This window comes from Leptodactylus fuscus, chromosome 7, assembly GCF_031893055.1.
Source record: "Leptodactylus fuscus isolate aLepFus1 chromosome 7, aLepFus1.hap2, whole genome shotgun sequence".
Taxonomy (NCBI): Eukaryota; Metazoa; Chordata; class Amphibia; order Anura; family Leptodactylidae; genus Leptodactylus; species Leptodactylus fuscus.
Window position 1 is genome coordinate 35,407,992 of NC_134271.1, and position 14,642 is coordinate 35,422,633.

Consider the following 14,642-nt stretch of genomic DNA (forward strand, 5'->3'; position numbering starts at 1 on the left):
GCATAGGGCGTCTTTTTTTGCGGGGCCGGGTGTACTTTTTAGTTCTACCATTTTCGGGAAATGTTATTGCTTTGATCACTTTTTATTCAAATTTTTATCAGAATTAAAACAGTGAAAAAACGGCGGTTTGGCACTTTTGACTATTTTTCCTGCTACGGCGTTTACCGAACAGGAAAAATATTTGTATAGATTTGTAGAGCGGGCGATTTCGGACGCGGGGATACCTAACATGTATATGTTTCACAGTTTTTAACTACTTTTATATTTGTTCTAGGGAAAGGGGGGTGATTTGAACTTTTAATGCTTTTTATATTTTTTTATATTTTTTTTTACTTTTTTTTTTATTTTTTTTTTTGCATTTATTAGACCCCCTAGGGGTGTTGAACCCCAGGGGGTCTGATCACTAATGCAATGCATTACAATGCTAATGCATTGCAAAAAAGCATCATCTCTTTTGCAGGCTGTATACACCAGCCTGCAAAAGAGAGAATTTGCAGACTGGCTGGGAGCCCTTAACAAGGCTCCCGGCTGTCATGGCAACGGGGGGTCGGCCCTGGAGCATGCTCCAGGAGCCGGCGATCCCTGCCAAAATGGCGGCGCCCATGCGCCGCCGGGAAGATGGCGCCTCCGGCGCCTTTGACAGCAGCGCCGGAGGGGTTAATGCCTCCGATCGGTCCGGGGACCGATCGGAGGCATTAGAGCCGGTTGTCTACTGCTTGAAGCAGTAGACACCCGGCGGCTATGACGGCCGCCCGGCTCCCGGGCGGTCGCCATAGTTACAGACCCGACACGCGCCGTACTATTACGGCGCATGTCGGGAAGGGGTTAATTATTGCAGCAAGTATAAATGGATTCTAACTTCTCCGCCAGTGATTTGTGTCCCCCGAGGTCGAATGAATGGCTGCACGGGCATTTTTACATAGAACAGGTTAATCATCCCCTTGCTGACATCTGTCATACTGTTTCAGCAGAAGTCAACATATTAAAATGAACCTTTCATGTCCTCTGACATTAGTGGTGTTATGTAGTGCTGGAGAGCTGACTAATTTCTATGTACTGTCAGCTTTGCCGGTATGTGCCCATGGTGTTTAGATATTGGTGCCGTTAGTTTTGGCACTGATATCCCTGCACTGTCAGAGGGGCCAACCTCACAACTCGGCGTCATCGCTGGTGCTGCTCTCTACGGCCAGCCCTTCTGAGCGTGCAGGGATATCCGTTCTGCAAATAACTGCACTGATATCTCTGCAACGGAGGCACGTAGCAACAAAGCTGAATTCAGTGTACTGTCCGCTTTATAGTCTATAACATCGCTAATGTCAGGCAGTATTTTTCTGGCTCCCATTCTCTTAGGAATTATCAGGTAGAATCCACCTATTTGTCTTTGGGACTATCTGTATTGCAGTCTGAGGAGGCTTTAAAAAACATAAAACTCCAAATGCGCCCCCCCCCCCCCTTTCCTAGATCACAAATGAAAATAAATAACCAAATTAGGTATCCCCATGTCAAAAAATGTCTGAACTATAAAATATTTTTTAAAAATTCCATGATCATGCCAGCCCTGGGGTACACGTGCTTTCTCTATGCTGTGTTTTTATGTGCAGCATGGTGTGTGAGGTCACTTATTTGCATACGAGGGAGCATTACCTCAAAACATTGCTGTTAGGTGAACAGGTGTGTGTCAAGATACTGACTAATGTATTCTTGTATTCCATGTACAACCGCTCTGTGTATATGTTTACCATGTACATATGGGAAATTTACTAACATGATGGTTTTCTTGTGCATGAGTGGTGCATTTTAGTTACATAACTGCTTGTTTTACAAATGCCCCACTTTCTCTATTTTTCAACCTGCCTACCACTTTGTAGAACAACCATGCTGCGCATATATACAGTATAGACCAAAAGTTTGGACACACCTTCTCATGCAGAGTTTTCTGTATTTTCATGACTATGAAAATTGCAGATTCACACTGAAGACATCAAAACTATGAATTATCACATGTGGAATTACATACCTAACAAAAAAGTGTGAATCAACTGAACATATGTCTTATATTCTCGGTTCTTCAAAGTAGCCACCTTTTGCTTTGATTACTGCTTTGCACACTCTTGACATTCTTTTGATGAGCTTCAAGAGGTAGTCACCGGAAATGGTTTTCACTTCACAGGTGTGCCCTGTCAGGTTTAATAAGTGGGATTTCTTGCCTTATAAATGGGGTTGGGACCATCAGTTGTGTTGTGCAGAAGTCAGGTGGATACACAGCTGATTGTCCTACTGAATAGACTGTTAGACTTTGTATTATGGCAAGAAAAAAACAGCTAAGTATAGAAAAACGAGTGGCCATCATTACGTAAAGAAATGAAGGTCAGTCAGTGAGAAAAATTGGGAAAACTTTGAAAGTGTCTCCAAGTGCAGTTGCAAAAACCATCAAGCGCTACCAAGAAACTGGCTCACATGAGGACCGCCCCAGGAAAGGAAGACCAAGAGTCTCCTCTGCTGCAGAGGATAAGTTCATCCGAGTCACCAGCCTCAGAAATCGCAGGTTAACAGCAGCTCAGATTAGAGACCAGGTCAATACCACACAGAGTTCTAGCAGCAGACACATCTCTACAACAACTGTTAAGAGGAGACTTTGTGCAGGAGGCCTTCATGGTAAAATAGCTGCTAGAAAACCACTGCTAAGGACAGGCAACAAGCAGAAGAGACTTGTTTGGGCTAAAGAACACAAAGAATGGACATTAGACCAGTGGAAATCTGTGCTTTGGTCTGATGAGTCCAAATTTGAGATCTTTGGTTCCAACCACCGTGTCTTTGTGCGACGCAGAAAAGGTGAACGGATGGACGCTACATGCCTGGTTCCCACCGTGAAGCATGGAGGAGGAGGTGTGATGGTGTGGGGGTGCTTTGCTGGTGACACTATTGGGGATTTATTCAAAACTGAAGGCATACTGAACCAGCATGGCTACCACAGCATCTTGCAGCGGCATGCTATTCCATCCGGTCTGCGTTTAGTTGGACCATCATTTATTTTTCAACAGGACAATGACCCCAAACACACCTCCAGGCTGTGTAAGGGCTATTTGACCAAGAAGGAGAGTGATGGGGTGCTACAACAGATGACCTAGCCTCCACAGTCACCAGACCTGAACCCAATCGAGATGGTTTGGGGAGAGCTGGACCGCAGAGTGAAGGCAAAAGGGCCAACAAGTGCTAAGCATCTCTGGGAACTCCTTCAAGACTGTTGGAAGACCATTTCAGATGACAACCTCTTGAAGAGGTAGTGTGCAAAGCAGTAATCAAAGCAAAAGGCGGCTACTTTGAAGAACCGAGAATATAAGACATTTTTTCAGTTGTTTCACACTTTTTTGTTAAGTATATAATTCCACATGTGTTAAGTTATAGTTTTGATGCCTTCAGTGTGAATCTACAATTTTCATAGTCATGAAAATACAGAAAACTCTTTGAATGAGAAGGTGTGTCTCTTGGTCTGTACTGTATATTATAATATAATAATTGAAGTAAATAGTCAATAAGCTATAAGTGCTCAATAATGTCATCAAAAAATACAATTCTTCTTGAAAAAAACAAGTCCCCATTCAGCTAAATCATTGGAAGACAAAAATACTTTTCGGAATGCAGCAGTGAGGAAAAACAAGATCAGCCAATTCCCACCTGGCTACAGCAAGTGTCCCCCATCTTCTTTTTTTTAAATGTAGATTGTGAGCCCCACATAGAGCTCACAATGTACATTTTTTTCCCTATCAGTATGTCTTTTTTGGAGTATGGGATGGAAATCCACGCAAACACGGGGAGAACATACAAACTCCTTGCAGATGGATTTTCGCCCTAGGCAGGATTCGAACCAAGGACTCCAGCGCTGCAAGGCTACAGTGCTAACCACTGAGCCATCGTGTGGCCCCGTGTCCCCCATCTTCTACCACCCACTGCACTGTATGGGGTTTTCCAGACTAAAAATATTGGTGGCTTATCTTAAGGATAGGCTATGAATCTTGGGGTGTAGAATGTGAGGGTCTTACACCTGGCATCCCTGTCATCAGAGAATGGAGCAGGAAACGGACAGATCATTTCTCTTGGTAGTGATCAGTCCCATTCACTTGAAAGGGCAGTACGTCGCAGTGACTTAGCTCAGCGGCTACACAGTGGCTTTGTGCCGGTCATTAATATTTTTAACCCTTTTAAAACCTGCCTGACCATCTGCAAATAGAATAGAGAACAATCCCTACTTTCTCTGCAGCATTTCTGTAAGATTGTTTCTGGAATGTGCAAGAAATCTTACAGACTTTCAAACATTGGGGGCAACTTTATCTCTTGTTTAGTTTTCCTCTAAGTTACTTCTTTAGACTTAAAAAAAAAATAAAAAAAAAATATCCATGCTAATTAGCTTTGCTAGTTTTGTGTTCGTATGAAGTTGTGCGCCCTTATTAGTAATGTAAAATAACAATAGTATGTTGTTCCAGAAACCTGTCCCTGCGAAGAACAAGATCAGAGAAAAGGGAAAACCACGCGCCACAAAGGTAGTATATATAATATATTCTAAATGTATTTCTTTATGCATGAGTCATTCACTACTGCATGAATCTCACACCTTTAGTCTGGGTATGTGAGTGAGCACAAATGTCCATTAGTAAGCAATAACTGTTCTTGGATCAGTAACTGACGATAGCTCTTCATACAACTCTGGAGCAGAACGTGTTCTTTTCAGTTGTGTAGGTGACTGTATTGTATAGGATCAAACTGACTCCTTCCTCACGTCAAGTAATAAAACAAATAAATCTATACATACTTGGTATCGCCATGATGGTATTAGATGTAAATGTAATAGATTACATTTAAAATGTTGTTTTTGTGGGATTGAGTGTGTTTTGCTCCCCCTCTCTCAGGCAGGATCCATCCCTCGTCCACCTCCTATCATTTACATTTTTGCACTACACACCCCTCCCCTATATTCCTCCCATGTTGGTTTTAGGTTTTAGTACATTTTTACCCCCATTCCTTGCTCTGCTTCTGCTGACTTTTTTAGATGTGTGGCAGTTTCCCAGTCTTTATATTTGCATTGTTTTACTTTTGCACTTTATGCTACAAATGTCTTCATGTTTGCTATGTTTTCTGTTACTGCAATATTTCAATAAATTCTTTTTGAAATTAATGTCCTTTTTTTTTGTAATATACTTTATTAAACTATCAAACTTACCGTATATACTCGAGTATAAGCTGAGATTTTCAGCACCGTTTTTGTGCTGAAAAAGTCCACCTCAGCTTATACTGGAGCCAAGGTGGGCAGCCGCTGGAATTTCAAACTGCAAAAGTACTTATGGTACTTCGGCTAGCAGGCCCAGAACACAACCTCCACTCCCTTGCTCTCCAGAAATGAAATGAACAGCATCACCAAGCTCCTGCCGCTGCTGGTTTCCTGCAGGAGCGTGGTATTGCTGCGAGCACCCGCCCCCGGTGTCTGTATGCCCGGTCTGTAACTAAAATGGTGCCACTCTTCTGCAGAGCGGTCGCCATAGCAGCTGGCATCTCCGTTCTAAGAGTTACAGCAGAGATGCCCTCCAGAGCTGTCCTACCCCACCCCCCTAAAAAAATTAAAATTTAAAATTAGCCTTGGGGCCTGTCCCGGCTGTCCCACCGGCCCCATACATTTAAAGTTGCAGGCTGGCTCCTGCGCGGCGAGGTCACAGGAGCCGACCTGTTCAGTGACAGCCGGGAGCCTAGTGAAGGCTCCCAGGCCTGTGATAGCAATATTATTATTGTGGCTGGTCTACGACCAGCCGCAACAGTAATCTATAGAATCTCCCGTAGACTCCCATGGGACTTGCAATCAAATGATTGCAGGTTCAAGTCCCCTAGAGGGGGCAAATAACATAGGGTGGAAAAAAAGCCTTAAAAAAATAAAAGTTCTAAATCACTCCTTTCCCTAAATACAGAATAAGCTGTAGTTATTTACAGTCCATATATGGTACTATTTAAAAATACAAGTCCTCGCATGTGGCTATTTCAACAGAAAAAGGAAACAAAAAAAAAACAAACATGTTTTTTTAAGCTGTTAATTTTGGCATGTGACAGAATCATGCCGGCCGAGTTTTTATTTAATATTTCAATGACTTCTGTTCTATTACTCACCTGAGAGAGGTTGTCTAAATAAGTGTTAACTCATTCTGGTCCAGAGTTATATGAACTCTTGTTGACTTAGTGAAAGGGAGTCTATCATTGGGGATTCGAAGAAGTAAACAAATGTTGGAATAGCCTTTAGAAAGGCTCTTCTAGTTCTACCTCTCTTTCTCTCCTCCTTGCAGCTGTTTTTGAATTATATAGTTTTTGGCAAATATATAAACGAAGCTCAGGGAGAACCACAGTGTCATACCATTGATTTCGCCTCCTTGGCCGCTCCTTCTTGCAGATTAGCTCATCCTCTTCGCTGTCTAGCAGCCGCCTCTGTCTTCTGTAAGCCGTGTACCGAGGTGGGCTCCCCAGGATACAGCGAAGTCACGAACAAAGGAAGTGAGTCCAATTCAATTTAACCAAGATAGGACTTTACTTAGTTTAGATAACCTCTTTTGTCCAAAGGAACACTCCCAGGTATTACATTTACACAGCCTAGAGGCTGGGACCCTGGTGTTATACAGCCCGGTGCCCACTAGTGTGGCCTTCAATATACTCCAAGCTTTTACCTACCTGCAGGCTGCGCCTATGCAGCTGCCTGTAACCTGTTATTACCCTATTACACAGGAACAATTCAGTGTGTGTGACACAGGCATCCGGCGGTGTAACACCAGGGTTTACAATCTTATCACAATACTACTAAATTCCCCCCAAACCAAGTACAACTAAGCAAGTATAATAGTTGGTTACCTTGCAAGCCAAACAGTGTAAAGTTAAACTAAATGTTGCTCCCAGACTTCCTTACAAGTCCCTCTCTGGGAGATATAACTCTGTAGAAGTCCTCTGTGACTTAGTCCTTTTACCAGACAGGTAGATAGTTCACCAGTATTGCAGCCTGGGGTGATGATTATACCTAACTAGCTAACTACAGGCTTTTTACTCAGTCCCCAGCACTATGGTGCCAAACTTGCAGTGTGGTGCGTGCACGCTTACTTCTGTTGGGTACCTTTTAGTCTCTGTTAGCATCAGGGTGAAGAGGAGCTCCTCGGACAGCATGCGGTCTCACTGGCAGTCTCACTTCTCAGCCAAGTCTCTGACAGTAATCTTCTCCTTAGGATGGTGTCTGGACAGACTCTGAAAGTCTCAAATTCTCAGCTATTCTTGCTGTGGCTTCTCCCTCCAAGGACCCTCTCTGCACAGAGATGTCTCCACAGCTCTCTCTTCTGCTTCAGGCTCTAGCACACTCTGTCTCAAAAATGGCTCCTAGAACCTTCCTCCAACGATCAGGGTCTCCACATCAATCTTCCAGGGGCTTACAGCCTTTTTCCTTTTACTTGTTATCTTGCAACAGCGACCTCTTCTGGTCAAACAACAAAATGTCAGGTTATGAAAACACCAACTCAATTACACATTGCACATTCACTACACAGGGGCTGTTTCACCCTCTTACATTTCAGCGGATCCAAATCCTGTGCATGTGGCTGTATGCGCGGCCACTTCGGGCTTGGGCTGAATGTACAGCACATGCTCTGCCGGCCATCCTTGTTATATTCCTGTAGGAGTAAACAGCACATGTGCAGGATTAGGATCCCGCTGAAGAAGGATGCGGCTGCTAGGCAGTGAAGAGGATGAGCTAATCTGCGTGAAGGAACAGCCCAGGAGGTGGCAACAACAGTATGATGCTGCGGTGCTCCCTGAGCTTCATTTACATATTTGCCAAAAAACAATGTATTTCAGAAAGAGAGAAAGGATTACGGTAAATAGCCTTTCTAAAGGCTATGTCAGCGTGCTTACTTAAAAAAATATTAAAAAAATCTAAATAAAAAAATACGAAATTCCCAATGATAGACTCCATTTAAGAAGAACTGAAGAACTTTATTGGTTATCCATTTGCAACTATAGTCGGGACCTTCATCCTGCTGATCATTAAGGGTTACTAAGGTCAGACACTTATCGATCAAACATCTTTTAAAGGGGGTCTGTCATGTCCAAAATGCCTCTCAATAATAATGTAGTAAGGACCTTTAATAGGAGTTAAAACATATCTTTGCGACCTGAATCGTGGATCTGCAATTTGGCCTCCAAGTGCATTAGGGGAAGGCCCATTTTACCAGAGTTAGACAGCCACAAGTGCTCCAGGTGTCTTTAGGAACCCTTTAGAGATGAATGACCTTTTTAGCCTCTAGGCAAATTAGACCCTGTCCCGATGCACTTGCCGGCTGATTTGCATATCCATAACACAATGATTATCTTTGTAATTGGTTTAAGGTCATACGGTATGGTTCTCCTCCTATTACACTATTATTGGTTTCCTGTAAATTATAGAAAACCCTTTCGAGGCCACTTTTACAAGGTTCCACTTAGTTTTGCATTTTAAACCTGTATTTTTATTCCTGGTTTCATTGGAAATAAAAGTTTCTGACCAATTCTGCGGTTTGTGAAAGTTTACTCAACCGTATTAGAATTGATTGTACTTTGCACGTGAATAAAGTTTCTGTTGGGATGTGGCGTCACAGATTCTTATCGCTTTTCTTTCTCTTATAAAATTGTATTGATTTACATTGTTAATGAAATGATTATATATTACATGTATAATTAATAAAGAATCTCTCTTCTCTCCCCACTCCTTTCTTTCTTTTTTTTTTCTGTTCGCCATTTTATTCCCACAGTTTGAGTCCAGTAGTATGGGTCTTCTGCCTGCTCAAAAATCCTTTTTCCCTCTTTGTTCCTTGGAGTCACTTACCAATCTGTTTCGATGGGAGCTTTCTCGTCCGGAGCCTGATCTTGCTCTGCTTTCACTTACATTAGGCTTTGTTGAGCACTTTTTGGCAGTTAACCGGGTTGTTCCCACAAATGTGACTAGCATACCAGGGGGATCTGATCTGTTGTCAAAAATAGGTGAAGGAACAAAGGCAAAACGTGGGGATTCCTCAAACCAGGGCACCCGTGCCGCCATTAAGGCTGACCATGGAAGGAGAGGCGCTAGGAATGAATTGGGAAAGAAGGGAGAAAAAGAGACCAGGCATAAGGAAATCACTGGAAAGTCAACGAAGAAAGACGTTAACAAATCTGTAAAAGAATCATCTGAGGTTAAGAAGGACAAGGAAGCAGCAAGTGGAGAAAGCAGTTGTGCAGAAGAGTCTTCAACCATTGGAAAGGATAGCGCTGGAGACAGCGGCAAGCCAGAGCCCAACCAGCAAGGAGTGCCATATTTTCCTACTTTAGAGTTAGGGGTCGTCCAAGCACTGTATGCAAGATTTACAGCCCAAACCAGAGGGGCGGTGGACTTGTCTTGCTATCCCCGTGAAAATGGTGCGTCAGGTCGGGAATTAATTCGCAGGGTATCTGATGTCATTTGGAATGGCCTAAGTCGATCTTACTTCAAAGACAGAGCGCATATTCAGTCACTTTTCAGCTTTGTGACAGGTGAGAAGAATGATGTTCACATTGTACATTTTAATGTCGAATACTCTTTTGTTGAAACCTGGTCTACTCATTATCATTATACTAGCAGGAGGACCCGACTTCGCACAAGTAGATTTCATTTTTGTGTGTGTAGTGTCCCCATAAGAATTGGCCAGTTTTGCACCGGTGTATTTTGTATGTCGTTTGTGTCCATAAGTGTCATGTGATCACGTGTATCCCATTTTGGATATCCGTGTAAAACCTGTGATCAGTTGTTATGGATACCTGGAGCAAAGCTGTGTAAATGTGACCTTGTGTAACAATGTCATCCACAGTGCCCTGCTTCTTTAAAGCTGACATACAACAGTGAAGAGAAATGGCTGGGTTGCTATGGAAACCTGGAGTAAAACTGTAATGTGTGGAACTGTGTGCAGGCGCGTGTATCTAATCCTCTGGCGTGTGGAACTGTGTGCAGGTGCGCATACCTAATCCTCCGATGCATGTATCTCAGTTTGGATATCAGTGTTGCATTGTTCGTGTGGAGTGATCGTGTGTATTGCAGTTGGAATATGAGTGAAAGACTTGCAGGTTTGTATTGGCTAATGCCGGTCATTATTTTGCGAATACTGTATCTCTGGAACGGTACATTCGAGAGAGTTGAGGCCCGGTCTTAAACCTTCCCGGACACCTGATGTATCTGTGTGTCAAATTTGGTGAAGATCAGTCCAGTCATTTGGTCGCACATAAAGAACAGACAGACGGAAACTAATTTTTATATATATGAGACATTTATACACCTCGGTGATAAATCTGTGGCATTTTTACCTAAGTTTACACTTTTCTAACTAAATATGAAAACAAAATTCAGGAAGCACTGCAGAGATAAGTGAAGGAAAAAGAGGCTACCATGCAGTGGTGAATAAAGTAGCTTCCTTTTTTTTTTCCCCTCTTCATTTGTCTCTGGATTTCTGCCTGGACTAATATATATATATATATATATATATATATATATATTTATATTATTTATTTTTTCTTCCTCCCTTCTCCCCTTTTGAGACTTTGGTCCAGCTCCTTGGTGCTAGTGCCCATCTTTATTAGATTCCTGCACTGGTACAATTTTGACTTATTAGTAAATGTGACTGTGAAGGTTTCTTTGGAGAACTGCAGATGTGTGGCTACCAGTCCATAAGACCAGAACTAATTCTCTCATCTGCGTTTAGGCCTTCAAAAAAAAAAAAAAAGTTTCATTTTAAATAGAGCTGTATTTCAAGATGATCACCTCAATTGGACAGATCCTTTCAACCATCCTTCTGTGCATTTGACTTTAAATTTCTATTACTTCTACGTTATATACAAAAATATAAACACTGGGAATTTATTTAAAAAAAAAAACAAAAACTGAAAACCAGTTTGTATGATAAGGTGGGAGTAAACGGCATATGCGTGGAACCACTATATTGACTTCAGGCACATTTTATGTATAGTATATAATATATAATGTTGTTTCTTTAATAACCAAGGTACAACATGCAGGACTAAGCCCGGGACCTTAATAGTTTGATGTTCTCTTGTCACTGTTCTAGGTACAAAGCTTGATTCTCCGGGTGTGGCATTTGCAGTTGTGGCTGCCTGTCAAGTACTTGGTCTTTCTGATGTACATCTAGCTCTGTCCGAGGACCATGCATGGGTAGTATTTGGAAAGGATGGTGAAGAGACAGCTGAAGTAACCTGGCATGGGAAGGGCAATGAGGACAGAAGAGGGCAATCGGTTAGCCCGGGTGTAGCAGAAAAGGTGGGCTTGTGTTTAATACATTCACATGGTCTAATAAATGTCGGGTGCCATTGGTAGTTTGCTGATGGTAAGTTCTAATTAAAATAAATTGGTTATAAACCTAATCACAGAACCTTTATAAAAGTGATTCTACAGTTTCCAAATATCTCTGTCAGCTCTGGAGCTCTTTTTTCATGTAAATCACTTTTATTCGTATACAAGTTAAGGAAAAGGGGCTTTTTATGTGATGTTGGGCCATCACCATAGGGTAACACACATTTGGAAACTGTAGAAATACCTCTACAAGGTGCTTTGATTAGGTTTATATTAAACTTCATGCTGACATTCTCCCTTTAAGCTCAGATTAAATTATGTAGCTATGTTGACAAAGAAATTTAAAAAAAAAAGTTAAGAATTTTGAAAGAAGGTGAGGGAAAATATGAAAAAAAAAAAAAAAAATCGTCGAGCATTAGCATACAAACTACCCTGTGTCCTTAAAGAGGACTTTTCATGTCCTTGGGCACACACGGTGAATTCAGTGCACTTTTTGCTTTTCCATTATGTGCCCAGGTGCAAGAGATATTGGTGCCGTTACCGATGTCTCTTCACTGTCAGAAGAGCGTTTATGACAGTGTAGCTGGGCTGTGAGGAAGGCTTCTCCTGACAGTACAGTCCATATCCCTGTACTGTCAGAGGGGGGCATTCCTTATCACCCAGCCATGACGCTAACCTGTGTTAGGGGGCAACTGCCCCTGGATATGTTGTCGTAGGCCAAATTGATGATGTAATCACGAGCGCCCTGAGAACAGACAAACACTCAAGTATCGTAATCAGAATGTTCCAATTTATTATTCAAAGAGGAAGGGTTTATATAGTCAGTCATCGTATAACCATCACGTGTTACAATGTACAAATATGGCAATTCACATCCGCCGGTACGTAGTACAGAGAGGCGTCGAAAACTGTTTTTTAACTAGTTACACTCTAATACGCACGTGGCACACAAAGATTAGCACATTTAGTCAAAACATAAGTCTCAGGGTTACTGCACCCATTCCCATCCTGGGGAAGCATCTTATCTGTTACTTCTGGCTATACGCCCAGAGTTAGTGGTTAGCTTCTATAGAGGAATAATGGCTGTATGCTAATTTAGGCATAACAAACTACATCACATAGAAATATGAATTGTCATTGGTCAGAGTACAAAATGGGCGTTTTCAAATGATAAATACGTGCATAAGCAATACATGAGTTAACACATGGTTGTCTGTGTCATCCATTTTAGTTCTAATTAGAGATGAGCGAACACTAAAATGTTCGAGGTTCGAAATTCGATTCGAACAGCCGCTCACTGTTCGAGTGTTCGAATGGGTTTCGAACCCCATTATAGTCTATGGGGAACATAAACTCGTTAAGGGGGAAACCCAAATTCGTGTCTGGAGGGTCACCAAGTCCACTATGACACCCCAGGAAATGATACTAACACCCTGGAATGACACTGGGACAGCAGGGGAAGCATGTCTGGGGGCATAAAAGTCACTTTATTTCATGGAAATCCCTGTCAGTTTGCGATTTTCGCAAGCTAACTTTTCCCCATAGAAATGCATTGGCCAGTGCTGATTGGCCAGAGTACGGAACTCGACCAATCAGCGCTGGCTCTGCTGGAGGAGGCGGAGTCTAAGATCGCTCCACACCAGTCTCCATTCAGGTCCGACCTTAGACTCCGCCTCCTCCGGCAGAGCCAGCGCTGATTGGCCGAAGGCTGGCCAATGCATTCCTATGCGTATGCAGACTTAGCAGTGCTGAGTCAGTTTTGCTCAACTACACATCTGATGCACACTCGGCACTGCTACATCAGATGTAGCAATCTGATGTAGCAGAGCCGAGGGTGCACTAGAACCCCTGTGCAAACTCAGTTCACGCTAATAGAATGCATTGGCCAGCGCTGATTGGCCAATGCATTCTATTAGCCCGATGAAGTAGAGCTGAATGTGTGTGCTAAGCACACTCATTCAGCACTGCTTCATCACGCCAATACAATGCATTAGCCAGTGCTGATTGGCCAGAGTACGGAATTCGGCCAATCAGCGCTGGCCAATGCATTCTATTAGCCCGATGAAGTAGAGCTGAATGTGTGTGCTAAGCACACACATTCAGCACTGCTTCATCACGCCAATACAATGCATTAGCCAGTGCTGATTGGCCAGAGTACGGAATTCGGCCAATCAGCGCTGGCTCTGCTGGAGGAGGCGGAGTCTAAGATCGCTCCACACCAGTCTCCATTCAGGTCCGACCTTAGACTCCGCCTCCTCCGGCAGAGCCAGCGCTGATTGGCCGAAGGCTGGCCAATGCATTCCTATGCGAATGCAGACTTAGCAGTGCTGAGTCAGTTTTGCTCAACTACACATCTGATGCACACTCGGCACTGCTACATCAGATGTAGCAATCTGATGTAGCAGAGCCGAGGGTGCACTAGAACCCCTGTGCAAACTCAGTTCACGCTAATAGAATGCATTGGCCAGCGCTGATTGGCCAATGCATTCTATTAGCCCGATGAAGTAGAGCTGAATGTGTGTGCTAAGCACACACATTCAGCACTGCTTCATCACGCCAATACAATGCATTAGCCAGTGCTGATTGGCCAGAGTACGGAATTCGGCCAATCAGCGCTGGCTCTGCTGGAGGAGGCGGAGTCTAAGGTCGGACCTGAATGGAGACTGGTGTGGAGCGATCTTAGACTCCGCCTCCTCCAGCAGAGCCAGCGCTGATTGGTCGAGTTCCGTACTCTGGCCAATCAGTGCTGGCCAATGCATTCTATTAGCTTGATGAAGCAGAGTGTGTACAAGGGTTCAAGCGCACCCTCGGCTCTGATGTAGCAGAGCCGAGGCTGCACAAGGGTTCAAGCGCACCCTCGGCTCTGATGTAGGAGAGCCGAGGGTGCACTTGAACCCTTGTGCACCCTCAGCTCTGCTACATCAGAGCCGAGGGTGCGCTTGAACCCTTGTGCACACTCTGCTTCATCAAGCTAATAGAATGCATTGGCCAGCGCTGATTGGCCAATGTATTCTATTAGCCTGATGAAGTAGAGCTGAATGTGTGTGCTAAGCACACACATTCAGCTCTACTTCATCGGGCTAATAGAATGCATTGGCCAGCGCTGATTGGCCAGAGTACGGAACTCGACCAATCAGCGCTGGCTCTGCTGGAGGAGGCGGAGTCTAAGATCGCTCCACACCAGTCTCCATTCAGGTCCGACCTTAGACTCCGCCTCCTCCAGCAGAGCCAGCGCTGATTGGCCGAATTCCGTACTCTGGCCAATCAGCACTGGCTAATGCATTGT

The 14,642-nt window shown here is 43.5% G+C and overlaps 1 protein-coding gene across 1 annotated transcript in view; it reads left to right on the forward strand.

Annotated features, from left to right (window-relative positions):
• The window catches only part of MEN1 (menin 1), a 36,532-nt gene that overhangs the window by 864 nt on the left and 21,026 nt on the right, over positions 1–14,642 (forward strand). Inside the window, exons 2-4 of the mRNA XM_075281596.1 lie at positions 4,482–4,538; positions 8,796–9,552; positions 11,115–11,323. Of these exons, the coding sequence (XP_075137697.1) occupies positions 4,482–4,538; positions 8,796–9,552; positions 11,115–11,323 (1,023 nt within the window). The remainder of the gene's footprint in view (positions 1–4,481; positions 4,539–8,795; positions 9,553–11,114; positions 11,324–14,642) is intronic.